Source organism: Bidens hawaiensis, unplaced genomic scaffold (assembly GCF_021521415.1).
Source record: "Bidens hawaiensis isolate Kalapana, Puna unplaced genomic scaffold, B.hawaiensis_p1.1 tig00032772_1, whole genome shotgun sequence".
Taxonomy (NCBI): Eukaryota; Viridiplantae; Streptophyta; class Magnoliopsida; order Asterales; family Asteraceae; genus Bidens; species Bidens hawaiensis.
Window position 1 is genome coordinate 62,598 of NW_027495593.1, and position 24,858 is coordinate 87,455.

Below are 24,858 nucleotides of genomic sequence, written 5' to 3' on the forward strand. Positions count from 1 at the left end.
CAAATAAAGCAAATCACACCCGGGAATCCAAGTAAGCAATCAAACAGCCATCTCATGCAACTTAACAGATTAACTATTTTGTGTCAACTACAGACTGACTAACCGGTTAAACCTTAGGCATCCACGCTCGCTAACACACGGCACTGGTTATCAAACGGTCCCTACCAGTGTGACTCAACTAAGGGCAAACGTATGCTTTATTGCAATTAACAGGTCAAACAACCTATGAGCAATTATTATAGCAATCGACAAACTAATCGTTCTGATCGAAATAAACTTAAACCGACTGATTGTACGAACATACTAAACATCAATACTCATAGATTAACATCAAAACAATTACAATTAGTTGTTCTAGTACATGAGAAATAAACTGAAAGATTACAAACTATACATCCCGGATATGACTCGAAGGGTCTAGCCGCGTCTTGGCATCTCTCGGTCTTCGATTCGGATGATTTGGATCATATATATGGCCTTGAGATGAATAGGAATGAAGGTTTTCTCCTCTTGCTGCTCTAGAAACTGCTTGAAACTGAATGGGGGCGTCTAAGGTCGTCAAAACAAGATATAACATCAAACCCTAACTTTCCATACAACTTCATATTTAGATTCCTCTCGTCGAGAAACCCAAAATTCATATATTATGGGTTCTGTAACTCATTTTCTAGCCCAGGATATGCTCGTTTTACTTCCTGGTCGCTTTTTGTGAACCCATCTTGTTCAGGTATAGCATCGGCTTTAGGTTTCTCATCCAAACTCTTCCCGAATCCTTATAACACTTCCTAAGACTTCAATTTATGCTTCGGTCTTCCCGAGATATCATTCCATGCTTGTACAAGTCTCCAATTTAGCATCTTTAACGATCAATGATCTGAAATACAAAAGCACGTATGAAGTACCAAAGTTCTAACAATATACTAAACAAAACTACATAATTAACACACTAATATATATATACAAAATACCCGAACATCAGCTATCAAAAAGGTAAGTTTTTTTTAACTAACCATGTTTACATAATACTCTTTATTCAAACGCTTTCTTATTACAGGAGCTTGGGCTTGAAACTGATGACAAAACAGCACTCACTGGTAAGTATTTATTAGTTGATAGTCTTTTGTTATTTATTAATGTATAGGTATCGACAATCAGTTTATTATTTGGTGCAGATAAATTTAGACAGAGAATTAATCCAAATAAGGAGAAAATACCACATCATGTTCTACAAGTTATTGAAGAAGAACCGAAAAAACTGCAACTTTTAGAAGCCAGTTCAAGTAAATTTAATGTTACACGTAACTATCTTGATTGGTTGACTGCTTTACCAGGGGGTAATTATAGGTATGCTAAAATGAGTTTAACTAAATGAGTGTTGTATTGTTATAAACTAAAAGGTTTAAGTAAAAAAATTTGTTAACTTAACTTCAGTGATGAAAACTTTGATGTTATACGGGCTCAACAAATTCTTGACGAGGATCATTATGGTTTGTCTGATGTTAAAGAAAGGATTCTTGAATTTATTGCTGTGGGAAACCTCAGAGGAACATCACAAGGTTATAATTTGTATTTTTCTTGCATATTTTTTGCATATGAGTTGGGAATTAAATGAGCTTTAATAGTTTATACAACAATCTAACGGGTGACAATTCCAACTTTCAGTTTTGGTCAGCCGGTTTCTAAATATATGAACAAAGAAGATGATGAGTTTATAGGTTTCAATGTATGACCACTTAGGAAGTGTACACACACATATATATATATATATATATATATATGGAGAGAATCAAGAGAAAACTCACATTTAGAGAGAAAACTAAAAAACTCCTAAAGATTTATTTTTAATTAAAAATAAAGAAATATTTTCAAAATTCTGTTTTAGCCATTATTCTTATATTTTCTTATATTTCACTCGAAAAATATAAAAAAAATAAAAAAAAACCCACTGTAATGCACATACGTATTACTGTGCGATACCGTTGTATTACACATGTGTATTACTATGTATTTTTGAGTTTAATAGTGTTTTATTGCATATATTCAATATTTGTGTATTGTATATGTGTAGTAGTGTTGTATTATATGGAAAAAAAATAATAATAAAATAAAAATCGATGTGGTGCACATGTGCGTTAATGTTGTATTACACATACGTACTAATATGTATTCGATGTGTGTATTAGTCTTATATTGCATATATACAATAGTGTGTATCAAATATGTGCAATGGTGTTGTATTCTATGCAATATAAACACTTTTGCATATATGCAATGCACACTATTACACATGCGCACTATACCGACAAGTTTTTTTTTTTGAACCAATAACAACTTATAAGAATAATGGTAAAAAAAGAAAATTCAAAAAAAAAAAATTTTAAAAGTTAAAAATAGTTTTTTTGAAGTTTTTATGAGTTTTTAAGTTTTCTCTTTAAGATGAGTTTTCACTATGACCCACCTCTATATATATATAATGAGGAAGCAGACCAAAGTCTTAAAAATATGTAGGAAGCAGACCAAATATGAAAAAATGTTGATGGAAAAGTTTAATTTTTTTCAAAATATTAATGGAGCATGCCATATCATTTCTTAACCTTTCTTCTCAAAATACAGTCTCCCAAGACTGTTTTTTTATGTTTCCTACCTGGGTTGTACATATTTTCAAATTCTAGGAAAATAAGCTTTTTAAAATTCGTCTTAGGAGACACATTTAAGGTATTTTCTCCTTGTTTGGATTATTTCTCTGTCTAAATTTATCCGCACCAAATAATAAAATGATTGTCGATTCATATACAATAATAAATAGCAAAAGACTATCAACTAATAAATACTTACTAGTGAGTGCCGTTTTGTCATCAGTTTCAAGCCCAAGCTCCTGTAGCAAGAAAGCGTTTGAATAAAGAGTATTATGTAAACATGGTTAGTTAAAGAAAACTTACCTTTTTGATAGCTTTATACTGCTCGTTTAACAAGTAGCGCCATTGTTCGGTACTTATCCGGGAATATTTATTTAAATTATGATACTTCTGTTTATCATCCTCTTCTTCATCTTCTTCTTCACATTAGTCGATTTACATGTAATCAAAGCTTTCTTCTTCATCAGATCTCATATAGGCTTTGCATGTTGCCCAATATAGACTTCGCTGAGCTTTGTCTTTCAATATAATAAGGAAAGAAAGTTATCAATTTAAATCTTGCCAGCGTAGACGGATAATAGTTAAATCATGTCGGTGTAGACGGAATTTATATAAATATTGCCGGAGTGGACGGAATTAAAATAAATCCAACTTATAAGAAGAAATATAATAATTGCATCTCCTAAGAACAAATGTCTCTTAAATGTGTCTCCTGAGACGAATTTTAAAAAGCCCATTTTTCTAGAATTTGAAAATATGTACGACCCAGGTAGGAAACATAAAAAAACAGTCTTGGGAGACTGTATTTTGAGAAGAAAAGTTAAGAAATAATACGGCCTGCTCCATTAATATTTTGAAAAAATTTGGACTTTTCTATCAACATTTTTTCATATTTGGTCTGCTCCCTACATATTTTTAAGACTTTGGCCTGCTTCCTTATAATTTATATATTCTCCCAATGTGTCTCCAAGTACAAATTTTTGAAAATAATCAACAATTTTGGGACTTCTCTCTCTAAAAGGGGCTATTTTGGGAATCCCCCCCCCCCTTTTAATAGTTTCGTATTCGAAACGTGACCGGGAGTATTTTCATACATTGATGGGTTTTCTTATTGATTATGTTTTTGGATGGTCAGACAAATTAAGTATGGATGATTGGCATCCCTTCTTTAGAAGGCTCAAGTTATTCTACAAAGAGAGACAAAAATGAGAAGGATGATTGTTTTTCCGGTGACTGTTTTTCGACGACTTTTTCGGTGAATTTTCCGACGAAATTTCTCTGGGATTGTTTTCCGGTGACTTTCCGACGACTTTTCCGATGGAATTTTCTGGGGAAATTTCCAGAGACTTTTCCGGCGAGGTGGTGGCGGTGGGTGACGCTTGTGGCGGCGGTGAGTAGTGGAGTGGTGGTGATTGTAGGAGATAAGTGAAGATGTAAGTTGGTTTTATGTAAGTGGATTTTGAGATTAAAGTAAGCGATGTTTAATATTAAAGTAGAAAACTAAAATACATTCATTTTTAGTTTTCTTAGAAAAATCAAACTTATTATTGAACCTAACCCAGATTTATATATAACTATAAAGAAAACTTTCAAATGCTTTCTTAATTTAGTCCCAAAATGTTAAGAAAATAATTATTTTTCTTATACATTTTATTTTCCTAAATAAAGTTATGCTTTCAAAATGGCATGATACCAAAGGGCATTTGGTCTAGCGGTATCAAGTAGGGATTAGATCGGTACCGAATATCAACAAAACTGAGTATAAAATTTATTGGTACGAGTCTTGACATGATACCTTTTTTTTTCTTTTTTGTCAAATTTCAAATAAATTTGGTACCTTTAATAGTAACAAACAAGCAATCGGTACGGGCACGGGATGAGTACCAAATTTGCAAATTAGTATGGAAAGCCAACTTGATCTAACTAACATAAAAATACGCAAGGCTAGACCTATTTTAAAGTCATTAAATGTTGAGACTTCTTACTAAAACCTCTATATAATCCAAACGGATATCAAATAATGAAATACCAAAAAAATATCTATACCTGCAACTACTGAATACAAAAATGTTAAAATCTCTGTCCGATACTAGGGATGAAAACGATACATCAACAAAAATGAGTGTCGGACGTACCAAATTGATTGGTACGGTACCCACTTTGTTTTGTTTTTTTTTTCTATTATAACTCCAATGATCTTGATACCGGTACCTGTACAAATAACAAATAAGTTAAACCGATACGAGTACCGGTACTTGATGAGTATCAGATGGCTAAATTGATACCACATTGAAATCGTTCTGATAGACTGATACTAGGGATGAGATTTGAAAAATTAAATAGTAGTGATCTATTCGGTATAAGTCCGATTATATATATAGAAAGTTTAAACGTAGGACGCAACGATTGTTGGGTGGGGAAATAGTAGTTTTGACAGTTTCCTAATTCTTTTAAATATTCAAATTCTCGTCAACGTATCATAAGAAAACCAAATGCATATTAAAAACACAAGTAAACATGATTTTTTAATGATTATTTGGGTCTTGATCTAATAATTCACCCTTAGTAGAAAACCAGTTATATGTAAGAAAACTCTAATAACTTCATTGTCCAACCAAAAGCCCCATAATTATTCATTATTTTTAGTCACGAATGAAACTTGAACCCAATATCTCTTCTTTATTAACATAAGGTCGTTAGGTGTCTCACCTCAACTAATTAAACCGTGGATTGTTGGCAACAAGTAAACATATTTTAATCATTAGTTCATCACCAGCCTCTTCATTTTCCATTAATCCCGTCAACAAACATAAAATATAAAAAACCAGCAACGATTTTAGAAGCGCGCTTACAAACCACGCGTTGCATGCGCGTGGACCAAAACCCAATAAAAGAAGCCAACAACACTAAATGCCGGTATCGAATATCAACAAAAATGAGTACCGGATACCGTATCGAATTTATTGGTAGGGTATGGTACCCGTTTTGTTTTATTTTTTTCATATCTTCAATGATCTTGATACAAGTACCTGCACAAGTAACAAATATGTAGATTGATATGAGCATCTGTACGGGAGAGCATCGAGTTGGCTAATATGATACGATTACCTGATCGAAATCATTCCGATGGACTGATACTACTGATCTGTTTGATATAAGTCCGATTATAGAAAACTTTAAATGTGGTAGTTTTGAGTTTTGACATTTCCTTATTCTTTAAATTTTCAAAATCACGTCAACGTATATAAGAACCAAATGCTTATTAAAAACACCAACTGAGCATATAATATTTAATTTAAAACCATTTAAAAAGCAATATTTTTTTAAATAGTGATAAGAGGTCTGCCCTTTCAATATGGTGACGCAGGTTCAATTTCCACTTGGGCTAGTTCGAAAGACATCTGGGTGAATGAATGAGCCAGAGCTTTAATCCTGGGTTCGAACCCAACAGGGGGCGAGGGTTTACAGATTCCATCCGGTTCCAGCATATCAGGAGGTACGGTCTCACGACGGTTGAGAAATCGACCTTGGACATAGCCCCAAGAAATAGGTTTACACGTGAGATTATCAAAAACAAATATTTTTTAATCATGAGTTCATCACCGACCACTTTATCTCCCGTTAAAATGGAGACGTAGGTTCGATTCCCACTGGGGCTAGTTCGAAAGACATCTGGGTGAATGGACGAGTCAGAGCTTTAATCATTGGTTCGAACCCGACAGGGAGCGAGGGTTTACAGATTCCATCCGGTTCCAATACAACATGGGGTACGGTCTTATGACGATTAAGAAGTCGACTTTGAACATAGCCCCAAAAGAATATGTTTACATGTTAAATTGTCTACGGTTAAAAAAAAATATTGTTAAAAACAGTATTTTTTATTGATGAGTTCATCACCGACCTCTTCATATCCCGTTAAAATATTAGCAACTAGCAACGACTTTCGAAGCGCGTTACACCCCACGCGCTGTACTCCGCGCGTGGTCCAAGAAGGCAGCAGCAGCACTAAATACCAAGTAAAGCAAGTTAAAAAATCACACCTATACATACACGCTTCCTGTACGTATACATTATTATTTCTTTCTTATTTCGTACCATGTTCATCTCCACCATCATCTAAGCACTACGATAACGAACAAACCAAACCAAACCAAACAATAAACAAAACCCTAATTTTGACTTTTCTTCCAACTCATTCTCTTATCGCCTACTAATAACCGTTTTTTTGCATCAAAATTATTCAATAATTATTCAATGCTTGCAGCAGTAACTAACCGAAGCAGAGCCGTGGTGATTCAGGTAGCTCTGTTTGCCATAATTTGCAGCTTTCCGGTGGTGTTCGCCGGAGATATAGTTCATCAGGATGACGTGGCACCTAAACGGCCTGGATGTGAGAACAATTTCGTTCTGGTATAGTTTAATTGAATCAATTTCACTGTTTTCAGCTTGATTTTAGATCATTATTATTAGGTTCTTAGGTTTCTATGTGTAGGTAGGTATTTGTGCACGAATAAACTTTGATTTGTTAGCTATGTGTTATTGTTTTTTTTTTGCTAGTTGAATTTTGAATTGAATTTTGTTGTCAGTTTGCTAGACTAGGATGTGTGGTTAGAAGTGTTGATTTATTATTAATATTTTTTGACGTTTTGGCGGTTAATTGACATTGAGATTTGTGAATTTTGTATTTATAGTTGAATTTGGTAATAAAAGTGAGGATTATTAGGTTGTGATCTGCTGATCTGTGAGGGTTGATTTTAGGAAATAGAATTTAGACTGGGATATGCGGTTAGAAGTGTTCATTTTTTGACGTTTTGGCGGTTAAATGAGGTTGAGATTTCTTGATTTTGTATTTGTAGTTGAATTTGGTAACAAGTCTACTGATCTATAACTTGGGGTTGATTTTAAGTTACAGAGTTTAGGCCATGATATGTGGTTAGAACTTAGAAGTATCAGTTTATGATTCATTTTTTGACGTTTAGCAGTTAAATGACATTGAAATTTGTTCACTTTGTGTTTACAGTTGATTTTAGTAACAGAGGTGAGGATTATTAGGTTGTGATCTACTGATGTATGATTTAGGGCTGAATTTAGGTTGTAGAGTTTGGTGAAGTATGATCTGACATGCTCTGTGATGAAATTGTGTATTCAACGCAGATTCTGTGTGTGTGTATCTTGTAGAGATTTTGCAATATGTAAACTTGATTTTCTGATGTAAATGCTATTTTAGCATTGTAGTCAAGGACTCAAGGTTTTCTTGTTCTGTGCTGATTTGTTGGAGAATAGGTCAAAGTTCCCACATGTTATTATTTTTTGCAAGTTGAAATTTTCAATTCAATTTTGTTGTTAGTTTGCTAGACTAGGATATGTGGTTTGAAGAATTAATCTATTATTATTATTATTATTATTATTATTATTTTAATGTTTTAGCGGTTAAATGACATTGAAATTAGTTGATTTGTATTTACAGCTGATTTTAGTAACAAAAATGAGGATTATATGTCTGTGATCTACTGATCTAGATTTAGGGTTGATTTTAGGTTATAGAGTTTGGTGAAGTATGATCTAGAAATTCATTTTTAGGCGCGTTAGCGTTTAAATGACATTGTAATTTGTTGATTTTATATATACAAATTGATTTTAGTAACAAAAATGAAGATTATTAGGTTAAAATATAAGATTTAGGCGTGATTTTAGGTTATAGAGTTTGGTGAAGTGTAATCTGGAAATTCTCTGTGATGGAAGCTGCTTATTCAATGTAGATGATGTATGTGTATCTTGTAGAGGCTATTGCAATATGAAAACTTGATTTTCTGATGTAAATGTTATTTCATCATTGTAGTCAAGGTTTTCTTGTTCTGTGCTGACTTGTTGCATAACAGGTCAAAGTTCCTACCTGGATTGGTGATAATGAAGAAGAAGAATTTGTAGGTGTTGGTGCCCGGTTTGGTCCTACTTTGGAATCAAAGGAGAAGGATGCTAATAAAAGCAGAGTCGCTCTTGCAGACCCTCCGGACTGTTGTAGTACGCCTAAAAACAAGGTTCACGTCTCCCTCTCTCTCTCTCTCTCTCTCTCTCTCTCTCACACACACACACACACACACACAGTTAGAGCATTCTCAACCCATCCCTTATAATTATGTGAGGGAAATTTGTAAATTATAAGGTGGGATTGTGAGTGTAAATTATAGGGTGGAAAGAGAAAAAGTAATGATTTTTTGTAAATTTGGGGATACTCTGTTTGCCCTTATTTATTTTTTAATATTTGTTGAAGTGGTTGGGAGTATAGGAGAGAGAAAACTGTAATGATAAAGGTATAAAAAGTATTATTTAATTGAACAGGAGAGAGAAATATAGTGTTATTTAGCGTAATTAATTAATTATAGAGATGGGGATGAGGGACGGGCTGGGAATGCTTTAACACATGTAAGTCGAATACATGTCAATGGTAAGTGCGAGGATTGCTATTTGATAGCCTTTTGAGTTTGCTACTTATATCAGAACTCAGCATTCGGAGGTCTTATTGTCTGTAGCTTACCGGTGAAGTTATCTTGGTGCACCGAGGCAACTGCAGTTTTACTGCCAAGGCACATGTTGCTGAAGCTGCAGGCGCTTCAGCAATCCTTATTGTTAACAACCAAACAGGTACATGCTTTTACTTATTGTCTTTTCCTAATGGCTCCTTTTACTTATTGCATATCTATATATTTCAATAAAATCTTTCTTATCATGTGAACCTAACATGATATTTCTACAGAACTTTTCAAGATGGTGTGTGAACCAGATGAAACTGATGTGCAAATTGGCATCCCTGCAGTCATGCTTCCCCAAGATGCTGGTACAAGCTTGGAAACGGATGTACAGAATAAGTTAAATGGTATTTGAAACAATTCTGTATGTGCAATATTACCTAATTGTTCAATTTATTTATTTTTCGTTGAAGATATGCTTTTTTCCCCCTCAGTTTATGTTCAGCTATACTCTCCAAAGCGCCCTCTGGTTGATGTTGCTGAGGTGTTTTTGTGGCTTATGGCTGTTGGTACCATATTATGTGCATCTTACTGGTCTGCATGGACTGCACGAGAAGCAGCCATTGAACAGGACAAAATATTAAAGGTAATCCTAAGCTTATATACATCTATTGGACTGACTTTTAAAAGGTTTTTATGATTTACAAAGGATAAATACTGAAAAGAGTTACTGGGCTTTAATAATAACAATATTCTTGCCAGGACGCTTCTGATGAATACCTGAATACAGAATCTTCTCGATCAACTGGTGTGGTGGACATCAACACAACATCCGCAGTTCTGTTTGTTGTGATTGCATCATGTTTCTTAGTCATGCTTTACAAGTTGATGTCATACTGGTTTATTGAGGTCCTTGTTGTCTTGTTTGCCATTGGTGGTGTTGAGGTGCATTTTCTAGTCATATAATAATAATAATATGGGATAATGTAAGTGGAGGCCAACCTTATACTGAAGCTACTTTATGGACCACCCAAGTAGTTATCAAACGTGCTTAATGGGGAAAATGCCTTTAAATTTTTTGAAAAGACAAAAACAACCTTGTATCGATCTGTCAAAAAGCGAATTAATGTAATAAAACTCTGGCGTTTTGGTATTTTACAATGATTCAGCATATTTTTGCTGGATTTACTATAAACGAAACCGGATACGTATTTGGGGCCCTACTATCCTCTACATACTTTATTCCTAACTATTTCATATTTGATTGCTTTGATTATCAAGTTACTGATAGCTGAGTTTTCGCTCTTCTCAATTTTCAGGGTCTGCAAACTTGTTTGGTGGCTCTGTTATCATGGTATTCAAGTTCCTTTTTCTTAGTTATTACTCGTGTATGCAAATTTCTAACTTTATCGAGATACATAGTATTAGTAAACCGTTAATTAGATCACAATATTCACACAAAGTTTATGTAAATGGAAGACATGTAACAATAAACCATTATCAGTTATAGTTTTAATGGAGGTTGTGGTAGCTATAACTGGGCTGATAATAGTGACTGCTGCATTGGCAATATTATTACTTAATGATAGATATGGCCAAATAAGTCAACAGTCTAAGCTAACAATCAAATATTGCAGTTTCAGATGGTTTGAACATTCTTCACAAACATTCGTCAAGGTTCCATTTTTAGGTGCTGTGTCATATTTGACCATCGGCGTCTCTCCATTCTGTATAGCATTTGCTGTTGTATGGGCTGTTTATCGCAGAATTTCCTTTGCTTGGATTGGTCAAGATATACTTGTAAGATCATTTTTTTATACAATACATCAATAATACAGTTAAGTGAAAAAACGGCAAACTCATTTTGTATTCATCTTAAACCAGGGTATCGCGCTGATAATCACAGTTATCCAGATAATACGAGTGCCTAATCTCAAGGTACTTATATCAATTCATTGTCAGCTGATTGGTTAACCTGATATATTGTGTGATGGGCTTCAATTATTATTATTATTATTATTATTATTATTTATTTATTTATTTTTAATCAAATTAGGTGGGAACAGTTCTCCTCTGCTGTGCATTCTTGTATGACATTTTCTGGGTGTTTGTTTCCAAATGGTGGTTTGATGAAAGTGTGATGATAATGGTGAGGTTTTAATGTTTTATGGTTGTTGGTTGATCACCATTATAAATTTATTTGTTTTTGCTACAAATGATTATTTGCTTATTCCTTTTACGTACAGGTGGCACGCGGTGATAACAGTGGAGAAGATGGCATCCCGATGTTGCTGAAAATCCCACGAATGTTCGATCCTTGGGGTGGCTATAGCATCATTGGGTTTGGTGACATTATATTACCAGGGCTATTAGTGGCTTTTTCTTTAAGGTTTAAACACTTGGTACCTTTTATTAACTTGTCAAAACGGGTGTTTTTAGGTACGAGTCAAAATTGGTCCAGGTGGGTTGACCCGAAACACTTTCTACTAAAAAGTTTCAACGTTTTTTAATTAATAATTGGTCTGTCAAATATGATTACAAAAATTTATATTCTTTCAAAGATAAGTTATTTTTTTTTTTGAATAAAATGCTTTAGGAGGTTTTATGCGTTGAATATGAGCTTTGGGAGACTTTTGACTCGTTTGACTTTTTTCCTATCAAGCTATATAGTTTTTATTTTAGCTGGTAGATATAAAACATAGCCTGTAAATAGAGGTGTTATGGTTCGGGTTCGCAGGTTGGCAGGTCAAACCCGACATGGACCCATAAATTTTACATAAACGTGCACCCAAATAGGATACAAGATTTCATGGGTTGGCATGAGCATGGCTCGTTTAACGTGAAATTTTATTTTATCTTTTTGCATATACATATTTTAAATTTACAAATGTTAAATAAAAACTACAAATGTAAATAAAGTGATTACATTTAAACTATAAACTGGATTCTTGTTTCTATTTTATCTTGTAAATGTTGGCATAAAGTATAAGCTACCTGATCAATTTAAGTTATGGCATAAAACACATTTATTTAAAGCTAAGCGAGTCAAACTTGCAAACCCGCACGTCACACGACCCGTTTAGCTAAACACGTTTGCGGGATTCAACCCAAAACTGACCCAGACTTGTTTAGACTAAGCCTAAACCTATGAATTTCATGTTAGGTTCAAGTCGTTTCAAAAATTGACACCCATATACGTAAATAGGCCAACAGTACCAGCTCTAGTTAAATGTCCAAACTCCCTTCTTGAAGACAAACAAAATATCACGTGGGCCCGTTCAATAGCATGAGTCATAACAAATGTATTGAGTGATAGATATCTGTAACATGAAAGCTTTGAAAAAAGAAAATGTGGCAGTTTCGTTGTACAGTTTATACTGATTATCTATTTTCTAATTGATTTTTTAGGTACGACTGGTTATCAAACAAGAGCCTGCGAGCCGGATACTTCTTATGGGCAATGATTGCTTACGGACTAGGTACGGGACCCAAAAACATGTTGTGTGCACGGTTTTCATTGTGTATCTTGGTACATTTGTGTCAATATCTTTGCTTTCTGTTCACAGGTCTGCTAATTACATATGTAGCTCTGAACTTGATGGACGGGCATGGTCAACCTGCTTTGCTTTACATTGTTCCTTTCACAGTCGGTATGATTTTCCGTTTAGTGGATAATTTAAAAACAATAATGACAGAAATGAGAAACACATGCTAACAGTTTAAAATTACGGTTTGAATTTGCAGGCACGATGCTGACGTTAGGGAAGCGACGAGGAGACCTGAGAAACTTGTGGTATAAAGGAGAACCAGACCGGATTTGTTCTCATGTTCAACTACAATCTTCTGAACAATAAAGTAATTAATGTAAGGGACAATGCCCATAGTTTGAAAATAATTTGTCCCAGTAGAGATATGCTACTTCCTGATAGGTTTGAGAAACAACATAGTTAGATTAGACGACTTTGGGCTTCTATATTATCACGATAACTTCTTCACACGCCACTTCGTATATTCATGCACCAATCTAATGTGTTTTTCTATCTAATGTAACCCCCAAGAAGATAGATACCATAATAGTAATTCCTTAGGAACTCTAGCAAGTTTGAAGATTAGATCTGGTATATGATATTGATCAAGGATCAATGTGTAGTCAATAATCAGAACCATGGAAATTGGACCTCTTATTGATCCATAATTGCAGTCAAATGTTTATCCACAGTTTCAAATCATATTCATGCGTATAGTCATCATTAATGTGAACAAATAATCATGTATCCATTTTTGTTGCGTACGTTGCTAAAATCACAGTAAAAACATATTTTATATAACTGTAGTTATAATGAAGAAAATCTTATGAGCAAAATTCGTGTGTATCAGTTTAGGCTCGCGTACTGAATTAATTATTGATGTCCACTTTGGCACTTGTTCATAGTTAAATTCGCATGCAAATGACATTGGAGAAAATCACACATGTAACCACATTCATGTATCACCTTCCACTCATGTATTGCAAATTTACGTGATAATACATTGTTGGAGATATGAAAATCATTTCATCTTTCGAATATCTACTCTTTTTGTACGATGAAGTGATTTAAGAGGCACAATAACTACATCAAGAAACGAATGTTGGTTTGGATTGCTAGGCAAGTCTGAGACCATGCATGTTTGCTGATTTTTTTACAAAACTAATATTGTTTAAGAAATTCTTTTCACAACTAAGCATGGGTCTGAAAAATTTTCAAAATTAATGCAATCTCTATTAGTAATGGCAACTTGAAGAAACCCTATAGGGTTAGTCAGGGAATGTAAGACTTAAATTATTGGGAATGTATAAGTTGTCGTTACTAACGGTAACTTCCGCCATGTTTTTGTCAAGTTGCCATTACTAATGGCAACTTCTAAAAAGTTGTCATTAGCAATGGAAACTTATGACAGGTTGCCGTTAACAATGAAAACTTCGGACAATGTGCCGTTAGTAATGGCAACTTCTGATGTCACTTCGTTGCTTTAATTCACGGTTGTTTGTTTGAAACAATAAATAAGATGAATGTCATAATATATACCATGCATACATTTGTTTTACCAATAAAGTTAAAACCATCAAACACTCAATATAAGTAGGTAAGGTGGGGGGACCAATTTATCATAAACTCACCATTATAACATTGTATCATAACTTTCTTTAAACACTAAAAAGTGTTTTGCATTAAACACTAAACTCACCATTTAAGTAGTTTTGTCGGAGAAGACGGCGGCGGTGGCTGCTGGAGAACTTGGTGGTGGCCGGAAAGCTTGGCTATGGAGGAAGAAGAAGAAGGGGGAGAAGAGAGAGAGAGAGTATAATTATATATTTAATTTTTTATTGTTTTTGTTTATTTATTAAAATATTATTTTAATTTAATAGGTAAAATGACCAATTTGCCCTCATGTGCAAGGCATATGACCTGACTTAACGAGAAAAATTAACTGGGTTAGGTGAAAAGCACAAACGCTGTTGGATTTTGAAACGTAAAGGACAAAAAAGATCAATTTTGAAGATCAGGGACAACGAGTGAAATTTGGGTGAAAGATAAAGGACAATTTCTGTAATTCTGTCTAAAAGAAAATGTAGAAGCTTAGGTGTCAATCCTACATTTCTTCTAATTTCTAATTTCTTATCTTATTCATTCTAGTTATTCATAGGTCATGAGTCAAAATCATTTTGTCAAGCGGGTTATAACATAGTGTGGATTTTATAACATATTGTCATTTTCATACCTAACGTTTAACCAACTACGCAACTTTAGCACATTTTTTAAATTTCTTGCAAATCCACACCCGAAGTTTCCAAACCATGCTATTTTAATAATTTTCGTTAACCTGTTTGTTTTTCCTTTAAGTCTACATTAAATTAATTCATAAGTATTTGGAGAATCACAATTGAAATAAATGACTCTTTTTTTATCATTTGATAAATCTTGTGTAATACACGGGTTCAAAAGGTAGTATAACAAATATAAAACTATATATTCATGTCAGTTGGGCTGACGGGTTAACATTTTTAAAATATAAAATATTAAGAAATAAGTTAGCAATTCATGATATTAATTATTTGTACAAATAATATTATGCACACGTAACTAGCAACCTACAACTCACAATTAAAACCTGAACCTTAAAAATCTCTCTAGAGATAAAAAAAAATATATGTTGTCACCGGAGATTCAACATGACCGGAAAACGTTTCCTCTTATATCGGAATGCAACTTATCCTCCATCAGCCACCGCTCGATTGCCGCGGACCTCGACGGGACCTTACTCAAAGCCAAACTCTCTTTTCCATACTACATACTTGTCGCAATCGAGGCGGGCAGCCTCCTACGTGGCCTTATTGTGTTACTATCCATTCCTATCATTTCTCTACTCTACATTTTTGTGTCCGATGATCTTGCCGCGAAGATGCTGATATTCGTATCGTTTGCGGGGATCAAAATACGTGATATAGAGGCTGCTGCGCGATTCGTCCTGCCACGGTTTTATGCGGCGGATGTGAGGAGAGATAGTTTTGAAGTGTTTGATAAGTGTATGAGGAAGGTGACTGTGACGGCGAATCCGATCGTGATGGTGGATACGTTTTCGAAGGAGGTTTTGGGAGCGGAGAAGGTGTGTTAACCGAGTTTATCACTTACATTCATTACTAGCTTAGAATCTGTATACTACATGCGTTGGAAAATATCATATGTAAAATTTATAAATATTTATGCACTAATAGGTTATAATTAAGATGTAAAAATATATTACATAAAATTATATAATTTGATTTAAAGTTTTATAAGCTTTCTTAAAATAAAGAATAATTTAAAATAAATTAAATGATTTTTATTTAGTATACTTGGTATTTTATTAGAAACAAATCATTACTAGAAAAAGAGATTTATTTAATTAGAGAGAATGAAAATGTGAGGAGAGACAGAGAGAGGACACATGAGATGAGAGATTCCTTTTTTATAGATTATTTTTAATGATAAATTTCTGTCATTAGAGAAACATAAACCTAAGACCTAATCACTTGGTGTTTTAAAGATTTTGTATGTGTTAACAAACCATCAACCTCATTGGTCTTATTTATTAGATAAAGATAATAACATAGTTTACATTTATTATTATTATTTATTTATAAATTTCTTAGTTAAGTCACTTATCATTCTACTTGTCAAAAAGGTTTTATAGTATACATATATTATCAAGACGTGATACAGGGGGTCATTTTCAAATTGTTTGAGCACAAAAAAGTAAGATCTAAAAGTAAATTTAGTTGGTGTGTAAATTAGCATTCACATCTGGTTTTTATTTCTTAGATACATAAAAAAAAATACAATTCACAAATATTCTTTTGTTATTTTTGTTATTTGTTCCTATTTTTTTAAAGGTGCTTGGAACGGAGATCGAGGTGAATCCGAGGACGGAGAGAGCTACCGGATTTGTGACGTGGCCTGGCATTTTGGTCGGTAAGTGGAAAAGGCTCGCGGTTATGAAGGAGTTTGGTGAAGATTTGCCGGATATTGGAATTGGTGACCGGAAATCCGATCACGATTTCATTTCCATTTGCAAGGTTAGCCTTAGATAGGACTTTTGAGTTGATGTAAATATTTGCAAGGTTAGCCTTAGATAGGACTTTTGAGTTGATGTAAATAACACGCAAGGTAAATTATGGTTTTGGTTCCCGTTTTATGTCCTTTTTAATTAAGTTTAGTCTTCAACATTTAAGAGGCGTGCCCTTTTTGTGAATTTATTATGGTTTTGTTATATTTGTAAGAGATATGGGCCACTAGATTAGAGTGTTAAAGTTGAGATTAAATCTAGTTAAAAACATGATGTGTTATTATTTTACGAAAAAAAAGTATAATGTGTTTTATCATATTTTCTAGAAAACACTAACTTCTTATTTTAAAACTAGTTTGTAAATAAAATATGTGAACTCAAAAATATATAAAAGTTGTGCATAAACATAAACTTTTATTTTTTTAAGGTTTATTGGATTTTAATAATCCCTATTGACTGGTATTGGCCGATAATAATCCTTATTCATTTTATTACCGCTAGCGGTTCCAAATTTTAAAAAGTTGGCCCCCAATGATCCCCAGTTAAAAATGTCTTAACGGCGTTATACTTTTTTTCCGAATTTCAAACTAATGTTTTAGAGTTTTTGATAGGAAGGAGGATACGAGTCGATTGATGTAAAGCTTCATTCGAAATGGTGCTCCAAAACGATGAAACAATGCTTCAATTCGGTTGTTTGAACTTACAATTAACAAAAATTAAATTGTTTGAATCACCGTTTCGAGCTAAGTTTTACATCAATCGACTCGTTTCCTTTTTCTGAACAAAAGCCCTAAAACAATAGTTTGAAATTCAGAAAAAAGTATAACGCCGTTAAGTCATCTTTAACAAGGGACCATTGGGGGGCCAACTTTTTTAAATTTGAGACCGCCAGCGGTAATAAAATGAATAGGGATTATTATCGGCCAATACCAGTTAATAGGGATTATTAAAATCCAATAAACCTTTTTTTAAAATATTATTTAAATAATACAGTCTTTAATCATATCAATACTATATAAAATAATTCATGATTCTCTAATTAAAATTAATTGTATATTAAAAACCTCAGAAAATAAAACAAGCTAACCTATCTAACTCGACTAGATTACTCAGTTGATTGTGATTTATGTCTGCTTACAAGTTGCCATATTTGTGCTTTTGTAGGAGGGTTACATGGTACCAAAAGACCATTTTGCAAGCTTGGTATCACCACAATGCCTGAAAACACAATCACATTTCCAAGATGGCTACATAGAGCGACAACCGAGCTCCATTATCCGCTATATTTGGCTGCCATTCAGAATCCTTCTATACCCTTTACGCGCTTACTTCAATATCTCACTTATCGAGGGAATTTTTAAATGCGCCTATCGTAAAATGTGGTAATTCCCGTTAAGACGAGATGAATATTAATGAAACTTATCTTAGGACCTACAAAATAACCATCAAAGCTTCATCCAAAGACTCCTAACCCGCAATACAAGCTCTTGTCTACATCTCAAAGTGGGAGCCACATTCAGCCTATTTGAGCTTATAAATCATACAATAACGATGTATTGTTTAGGGGTGTGCATGTGTCAGTTTAGGTCGGCTTTTTGCTCAAAGAGAACCAAAAAAGCATAAAACTCGGTTTTCAAGCTGTTAAAATTGTTCACTTTCTGCTTTCTCAGTTTTCAATTTGGGTTTGATCCAGTTTCAGGTTTTTAGTTTTACCATTTGGGCTTGAATTTTTTAAGCATGAAAACCTTAAAAAAATTTGGCCCAAGATAATATTTTGGGCCAAAATCTTTTTGTTAGTTAAAAATTAATTGATTATTATATATTTAGACTAAAACATTTGGTTAATACTATTTATTAAATTCTGAAAGATTACTCAAATATCAAAATTGAAAACCAAAACCCACAAACTCACAGTTTGGTTTGGTCTTATCAGTTTTAATTACATGCAAAACAAAAACTTAACTGAAAGTATGATTTATATGAAAACATAAAACCAAACCACCGGTTTTTTTGGGTTCGGTTATTATGGTTTGGTTTTTCCAATTCCATGTACACCATAAGATGCTTATGCACCCATAATACTCACTAAATTAAACCATGACATACGGTATGTAAATATCTAAACCATGTTTACGCAAAATTGCAAACTCCTAAGGGCAAATATACTCGCATAATCATCAAACATATACACTTGGTTTCTACTCGATTTTATTCACATGGAGGTATGAGTGAAATGAGAAACTTATCTTCCTTGTGTGGGATATCGAGTAGTTACACTGAGTACAAATATGTAGTGGCTATGTGATTGGGATTTGTCCTTGGTAACTAAACAAAAGTTACGAGTGTCACTGGTAAAATTGTCGGTATGACTTATTATCGACGAGTCATGGTATAGATTTTTAAGACCTCGTATTCCTCTTTATATGGTAAACTTGCATTCATTTTTTGTACCATGAGAAACCAATCACTGAAAATTTCACAACATTCATCAACACACTGTTAACCAAATACTCAGTTATATCACAACCAGACATGTAGCCTTAATAACCATAGATTTTCCAATGTATCATCTCATAAAGATTAATAAATTTGCATCTTATTGTATACTGGTAATTTAAATTGGACGTTTTCAATCACACACTTACTTATTTGGGTTTCCTCCTAAGGACGGAATGGAGATGATCGGGCAGCTCAGTGGCTCGTTAGTGACAGGGCCGGCTCAACTTATTTGGAAGACTAAAGCTATCTAAAATGTTGAGGCCTTTTTTTATGCTTAGCTTATGGCCCATCACTTAGTTACTAATTCTAAGAAAAATCTACGTTCAAAAACCCAAAATACATAGCACCTATTTTAGATGAAGGTACTATAAAACTGGAAGCCTAAAGCCGTGGCCTGATTTGGCTTACCCACAAGACGACCCTGATTAGTGATCCAAAAGGCCATTAAAAAAAACCAACTTATTACTATTTTCTTAATACCAAACGAATCACGTACGAGAAGTTCTCACCCAGCATCTCGGTCTCTAGGAATTAAAACTAGACATATTCTAATGTTACTTGCACAGCATAAAAACTAGGCATTCTGCAACCTCAAATTGCTTAACCCAAATTCAGAATACTTCAAAACAAAAATATAAAGACAAATCTAAAATGGAAAGGAATAACACGAACGGAGTATAAAAACAACACGAACACGATGAAAAGCTAATCAACAGTGGTCACCTGTTGCCATTCTCCATCAACTGCTTCTTTCCATAAAGTCACATTATTATCACCAGCAGCAACCGCCAAAAGATTACCAGTTAATGACCAAGATACCCTCCAAACCGGGACCTTGAAATCACACAACACCTTACCATTCCAGTTATCGCCTTCTTTCCCGACAGTCCATATCACAACAGTCCCATCCTCAGAAGCACTTGCAATTGTTGACTTTGGAAGTCCCAGATTCGGGGCCCACGCAACCGCACGAACCCAATCCGTATGCATTTGTAAAGCAGGAAAACAGTCCATTTTCCATATCCCGTTAGACAGTTTCCATACTTTAACTGTATTATCACACCCACCAGAAGCCAGCTTTTGCACAGGCTCAAATGCCCCGGATCCAACCAGAGCTCCAGGAGCCATCGATGGGGCCCATGTAACGGACTTGACCCCAATCGGGTGAGCCTGGTCGATCCGTGTGGTGTCCCACCCACCATCTGACCTGTAGGTGTGAACCGAGATGTTTCCATCAGAAGAGCCACAAGCCAAACACAAGCCAAGCTCATGTGGGGCCCATGCGATAGAGTTGACTGAAGACTTATGATCAGTAAAAGTATGGAACTGGGTCCACTCGTTTGGGTTACCTTCTTTCCAAACTATGACGGTTGCATCGTATGAACAAGAGGCTAAAAAGGACCCGAATTTCGGGTGGGCCCAGGCAACCTGCCAGACTGGACCGTTGTGACCGGTCAAAGTGGCTAAGTGCTGGGAAGTGGTAGTGTTGCTTACGCCGACAATTTTGATGGTGGAATCTGAGGATGCGGATGCAACTCGTTTTCCATAATAATCCATGCTTACATCATGGACTGTGTCGGTATGACCTGTTTCAATCTTTTGGGCAGGCATGTTTCTTTATGTTAAAAAGTAACTGAAATCCTGCAAAACCAAAAAATTCGACAAAGTGGGAACGCAAAGGTTAAAAAAGATATGTAAATGACAATCAGAACTCAAAAGGGTCACTTTCAACACAATTATCTGACTTTTTATGATGTTGATGAAATACAAAATGAACTAACTATTTTCTCCAAGATGTTAATGAAAAGGTGAGACAAACGTACATAAATCAACCGAGAACACAATTTATAATTCACAAGTTGGTTTAATTAAGGTCAGTTTCATCATATCGTAACAAAACATGTCAACAAGACGTAATGCACAAACAACTAGCATCTACTTGCTCATACTATTAGGTGATAGAATTAACGATGCATCCCCTGAATTGGGCTTAAAGTTTGGCTTGAGCCTAGGTAAGTTCGGACCACTGCGCTTGATCCAACCCACATCCCCCTCCTTAACAAAGAACAGGTGTCCCTGGCCCACTTAGTGTATAAATATACAAAATATAAACCATAATATATTAAACCCCATACAGATATCAGTATTTTGGGATTTTGGTTAGATGGAGTTCGTATATTAATAACTGCACACCAATTTCATTAGACATAGGGTTTTTGTGGATAGTTGCAATGTGCAACAATAAATTTGTATGTGCAGTAACTTCAGTGGTTGGCTACAATAATAAAATATACCATCCTGAATTTTTCTAGTTTTTAGCATCATCTTCTATCCATATTGGGCATACAGTAGTAAAATATTTTTAATATATATGAGTAAATGCCTAGAATGCTGTGACTGAAAATGGGTTCATTTGTTAATAGCTTATTATTGACTTGTTGAAGTCAACCAAAATGCTATGTTAGAAATTGCAGTCCACAGTTAATGATTTGTTGTAAACGGACCCAGGTGTAGTAATTGGAATTAAGAAAAGTGTTCACTGTTATACACTCTAGCAGCACCCTTAACTACATTGATAAGATGATTAAGCTAAGGCTTGGGTTACATGGATTAGAGGCAACCAGCCGCATAGTGTTTATCAGGCACCTCTTAACAGCCATCTAAAGTAATCATTATAAATATATATACAAAGTATCCACAACCAGCGTCTGCATACAAGTAATTCAGAAGTACCGTAATTCATCAACAAGTCTGGAGGTGCAAACGAACCAAGCAGTTTGCGAGCTACTCAAGATCGGGCCGATAAAAAGCTCGAAATGAGCCGAGCTTTTTTGAGTCTTAACGAGCCTTGTGTGTTTTTAAGTTTTACCTCTCATGGACTTTTATGTACTAATTTCACACTGCACAGCCGAGCATTGGCCTGTTTAAGGTACTACACGAGCATGAGCCTTGTACGGAAAGCTTGCTTAGGCTAGTTGAGCATTAACGAGCCTTGTGTGTTTTAAGTATACCTCTTTTGGACTTTTGTGTACTAATTTCACACTGCACAGCCGAGATTGAACCGAGCATTGGCTTGTTTAAGGCACTACACGAGCTCGAGCTGAGCTTAGGCTCATTAAGATTTTTCTCATAATATATAAAATAACTAAAAACGTATATAAATTAATTAATAAAATAAACTATAAATGATCCGAGCTCGATCTTTAGAAAAAGTGCTTGAAACGAGCCACTCGTAAGTCGAAACTGCCCTCGGCTCGTTTACAAAATCAATATCATCCTGATTGTGTTTTCTGATGGATAATCAAATTTAAGATTGCAGAAACGTAAGAAACCAAACAATTACTCAATCCTGAACAAATTAAACCGGATCAAATAAGGGCATTAAACGGATCACAATTGTTCCGATTGCAGACATGAACGGTTCAATTGAAGTCATGAATAGATGATTACAACCTAATTAATCGGCTGATAAACAAAGCGAATTATAGATGAGAATAAATAGGCGTACCTTTAAGATCTCGTAATTAAGCCACCGGTGAAAACAACTCCGGCAACCAACGACGGTGAAGAGTCAAAATTAATTGTTGAAAACCAAATACATAAACGTTGGGCCCAGGATACCAAGCCCAACAAGAAGCTAATAAGCTGATTTGGTCCGGGTTATAAACCGGCATAGGAAGAAAAAAAGATATTTATTTATTTATTTTTGAAGATCGGGTTGGACTATTAAACCGGTTTAAGTCTTTGAAGTGCGAAGTGGTATCAAACCACCGTCCAGGTCAGGCTGGATCTCTGGTCCAAAGCATGATTACAAAGTGAACTCCTATTTTGCAAAATGACCAAGATAGCGTTTGGTATTCATGAATGACAAGCGAAATTAAATAGACTATTAGACAGTTCTTTGTAGAGGGGCTTCGTCGCCCCTCAACGTCATCGCCACGTAGGAAACATGGCTTCGAAACCCCTCTCTATAACGACCCGCTGTAGCTCAAACCTCCTATGCCGCCACATTATACACACACATGTATGTGTGTGTGTGTGTGAGAGAGAGAGAGAGAGAGAGAAAAGTGTGATGGCCCCATCAAAATCCTTAGGCGATCCGTCTTTACATTACCTCTTAAGTCAAATAATAAAAAAATAAATAAAATAGGCTGTATTAAAAAAAATCCAAGTGTTAGTTCTTAATTTTTTTAATATTTTTTATATGTATTATATATTTATAATTGCAGTTAAAGTTAACTTAACTATGTTCAAATAAACACTAGCCTGTCTAGTAGCAAAGTATATGACCTTCAACTAAATGGTTGTGGATTATAATCTCACTTATTTAAGGAACTATGTACACTTTAATTGATTAAAATTTTTTAGGTACATGAAAAAAGTTAAACGAGTCGTAAAAAAACGTTTTAAAAATTAAATTTTAATAGAAGTTTTAACTGTCACATCAAAGTTCAGTTTTTTAAAAATACATCTTGATAACTATGTGTTAACATATTACATTATATTTTTTTCAATTCGTGCCATATATGGGGTTATTCAACCCATGTAACATAGGGATTTATCATCCCATGCAGTACACGTGTTTTCTATAGACATAACTTTTGTTACTAAGTATATAAGTGATACATACCCGACCCACGAGACCTGTGTACCGCTCGTTTATTAATGTGAAGACCAAGTAAAAAATATCCACTAAGTTGCACGTTTATTTTGCATTTAGGAGTTAATCATCCCAAGTTTCCATTAGTCTCTTCATGTAGCACTAGTCCCTTTAATTTAGGCCCAAGCATCATTACAGTTATTCAGTTGGTGCAGTACACTTCACATTTGTAGACAAGACTATCCAGGAGAGCACTATGAATAAACAAAGAACCAAGAAATAAAAACCAAACCATGCTGAAGACAAGATTGGTCATGGAAGACTCTAAGGATAGGTAAAGAGACCATAGTACAACACCCAAGGGATACAATACTGAAAAGTCCTTTTTGTATGACTGATGGTCCCCTTATGTTGGCCCCTTCCTTTACACAGATAACCTTTGACATTCAGAACTCTCTTTGTATGACTTTGTCCCCATAAATTACACTTTTGTCCACCAATTTCATTATTTCTCCACTCACAAAGACAATGACCATATTCCATAAATAATTCATAAAGACAATGACCAGGACTAAGCATATTGTATGGGGTTGAATTTAGAAATGCTTGGTTTTTATCTTATCCCACGGCTCACTCACCATTTATTACGTAGAAATGGGACTTCTTGCTTCTACCACGGTAGATTTAAACCATTAAGAGAGTCAGGTCAAGAGCCACTCCAAAAATATCACAGCATAACAAGAAATTTGGGTTCAAGACCAGGGAGATCAAACATTACTGGCTTTAACTAAGGTTTTATCTTATCACTTGAAATATTAAAGGTTTAGCCACTAGAACAATTTTGGATATTCCGGTCACATCATACTTAGCGCCAATGTTAAAAGAAGAACTCGTCGAAATCAATAATTGGGCCCGAGAGGCAAAGCGAACGGGCCTATTAATATTAAGGATGCGAAGGATGGGTCGGGAGTAGTCCATTATCTTTATCATAAATAATAAGAACAATAGACCAGGGGACTTAAAAGAGGTTATCCCCTGTATGGGCCTCCAGGTAAGTAAAGGAGCTGACCCA

The 24,858-nt window shown here is 34.6% G+C and overlaps 1 protein-coding gene and 2 pseudogenes across 3 annotated transcripts; 2 read left to right on the forward strand and 1 right to left on the reverse strand.

The window, feature by feature from the left end:
• The first annotated feature begins 6,834 nt into the window (after positions 1 to 6,834).
• LOC143584028 (signal peptide peptidase-like 4) lies at positions 6,835 to 13,135 on the forward strand. 2 transcript variants are annotated; one of them, XM_077066180.1, is made up of 14 exons: positions 6,835 to 7,046; positions 8,516 to 8,674; positions 9,167 to 9,278; positions 9,391 to 9,510; positions 9,598 to 9,749; positions 9,866 to 10,048; positions 10,423 to 10,457; positions 10,741 to 10,903; positions 10,988 to 11,041; positions 11,160 to 11,252; positions 11,350 to 11,492; positions 12,512 to 12,582; positions 12,670 to 12,753; positions 12,848 to 13,130. In XM_077066180.1, the coding sequence occupies exons 1-14, from the start codon at positions 6,891 to 6,893 to the stop codon at positions 12,955 to 12,957; spliced, it is 1,635 nt and encodes a 544-aa protein (XP_076922295.1). In that variant the 5' UTR covers positions 6,835 to 6,890; the 3' UTR covers positions 12,958 to 13,130. The 2 variants fall into 2 exon arrangements, with proteins under 2 accessions (XP_076922295.1, XP_076922296.1); XM_077066181.1 differs by lacking the exon at positions 6,835 to 7,046 and having other exon boundaries at positions 8,542 to 8,674; positions 9,135 to 9,278; positions 12,848 to 13,135.
• A 2,157-nt stretch (positions 13,136 to 15,292) lies between these two features.
• Positions 15,293 to 18,247, forward strand: LOC143584022 (putative glycerol-3-phosphate acyltransferase 8 pseudogene; annotated as a pseudogene). Its single transcript, XR_013144281.1, has 3 exons — positions 15,293 to 15,748; positions 16,515 to 16,697; positions 17,852 to 18,247. The product of XR_013144281.1 is annotated as a putative glycerol-3-phosphate acyltransferase 8 pseudogene (transcript).
• Positions 18,248 to 19,763: 1,516 nt separating this feature from the next.
• LOC143584030 (protein transport protein SEC13 homolog B pseudogene) lies at positions 19,764 to 20,895 on the reverse strand (annotated as a pseudogene).
• Between the last annotated feature and the right edge of the window lie 3,963 nt (positions 20,896 to 24,858).

What these genes read in the sequence shown, in the direction of transcription:
- LOC143584028 (XM_077066180.1), top strand. Translation starts at nt 6,891, where the DNA reads ATGCTTGCAGCAGTAACTAACCGAAGCAGAGCCGTGGTGATTCAGGTA. An exon ending in AACAGGACAAAATATTAAAG is followed by an intron (nt 9,750 to 9,865) that starts GTAATCCTAAGC and finishes TATTCTTGCCAG; the next exon opens with GACGCTTCTGATGAATACCT. An exon ending in TACGAGTGCCTAATCTCAAG is followed by an intron (nt 11,042 to 11,159) that starts GTACTTATATCA and finishes TAATCAAATTAG; the next exon opens with GTGGGAACAGTTCTCCTCTG.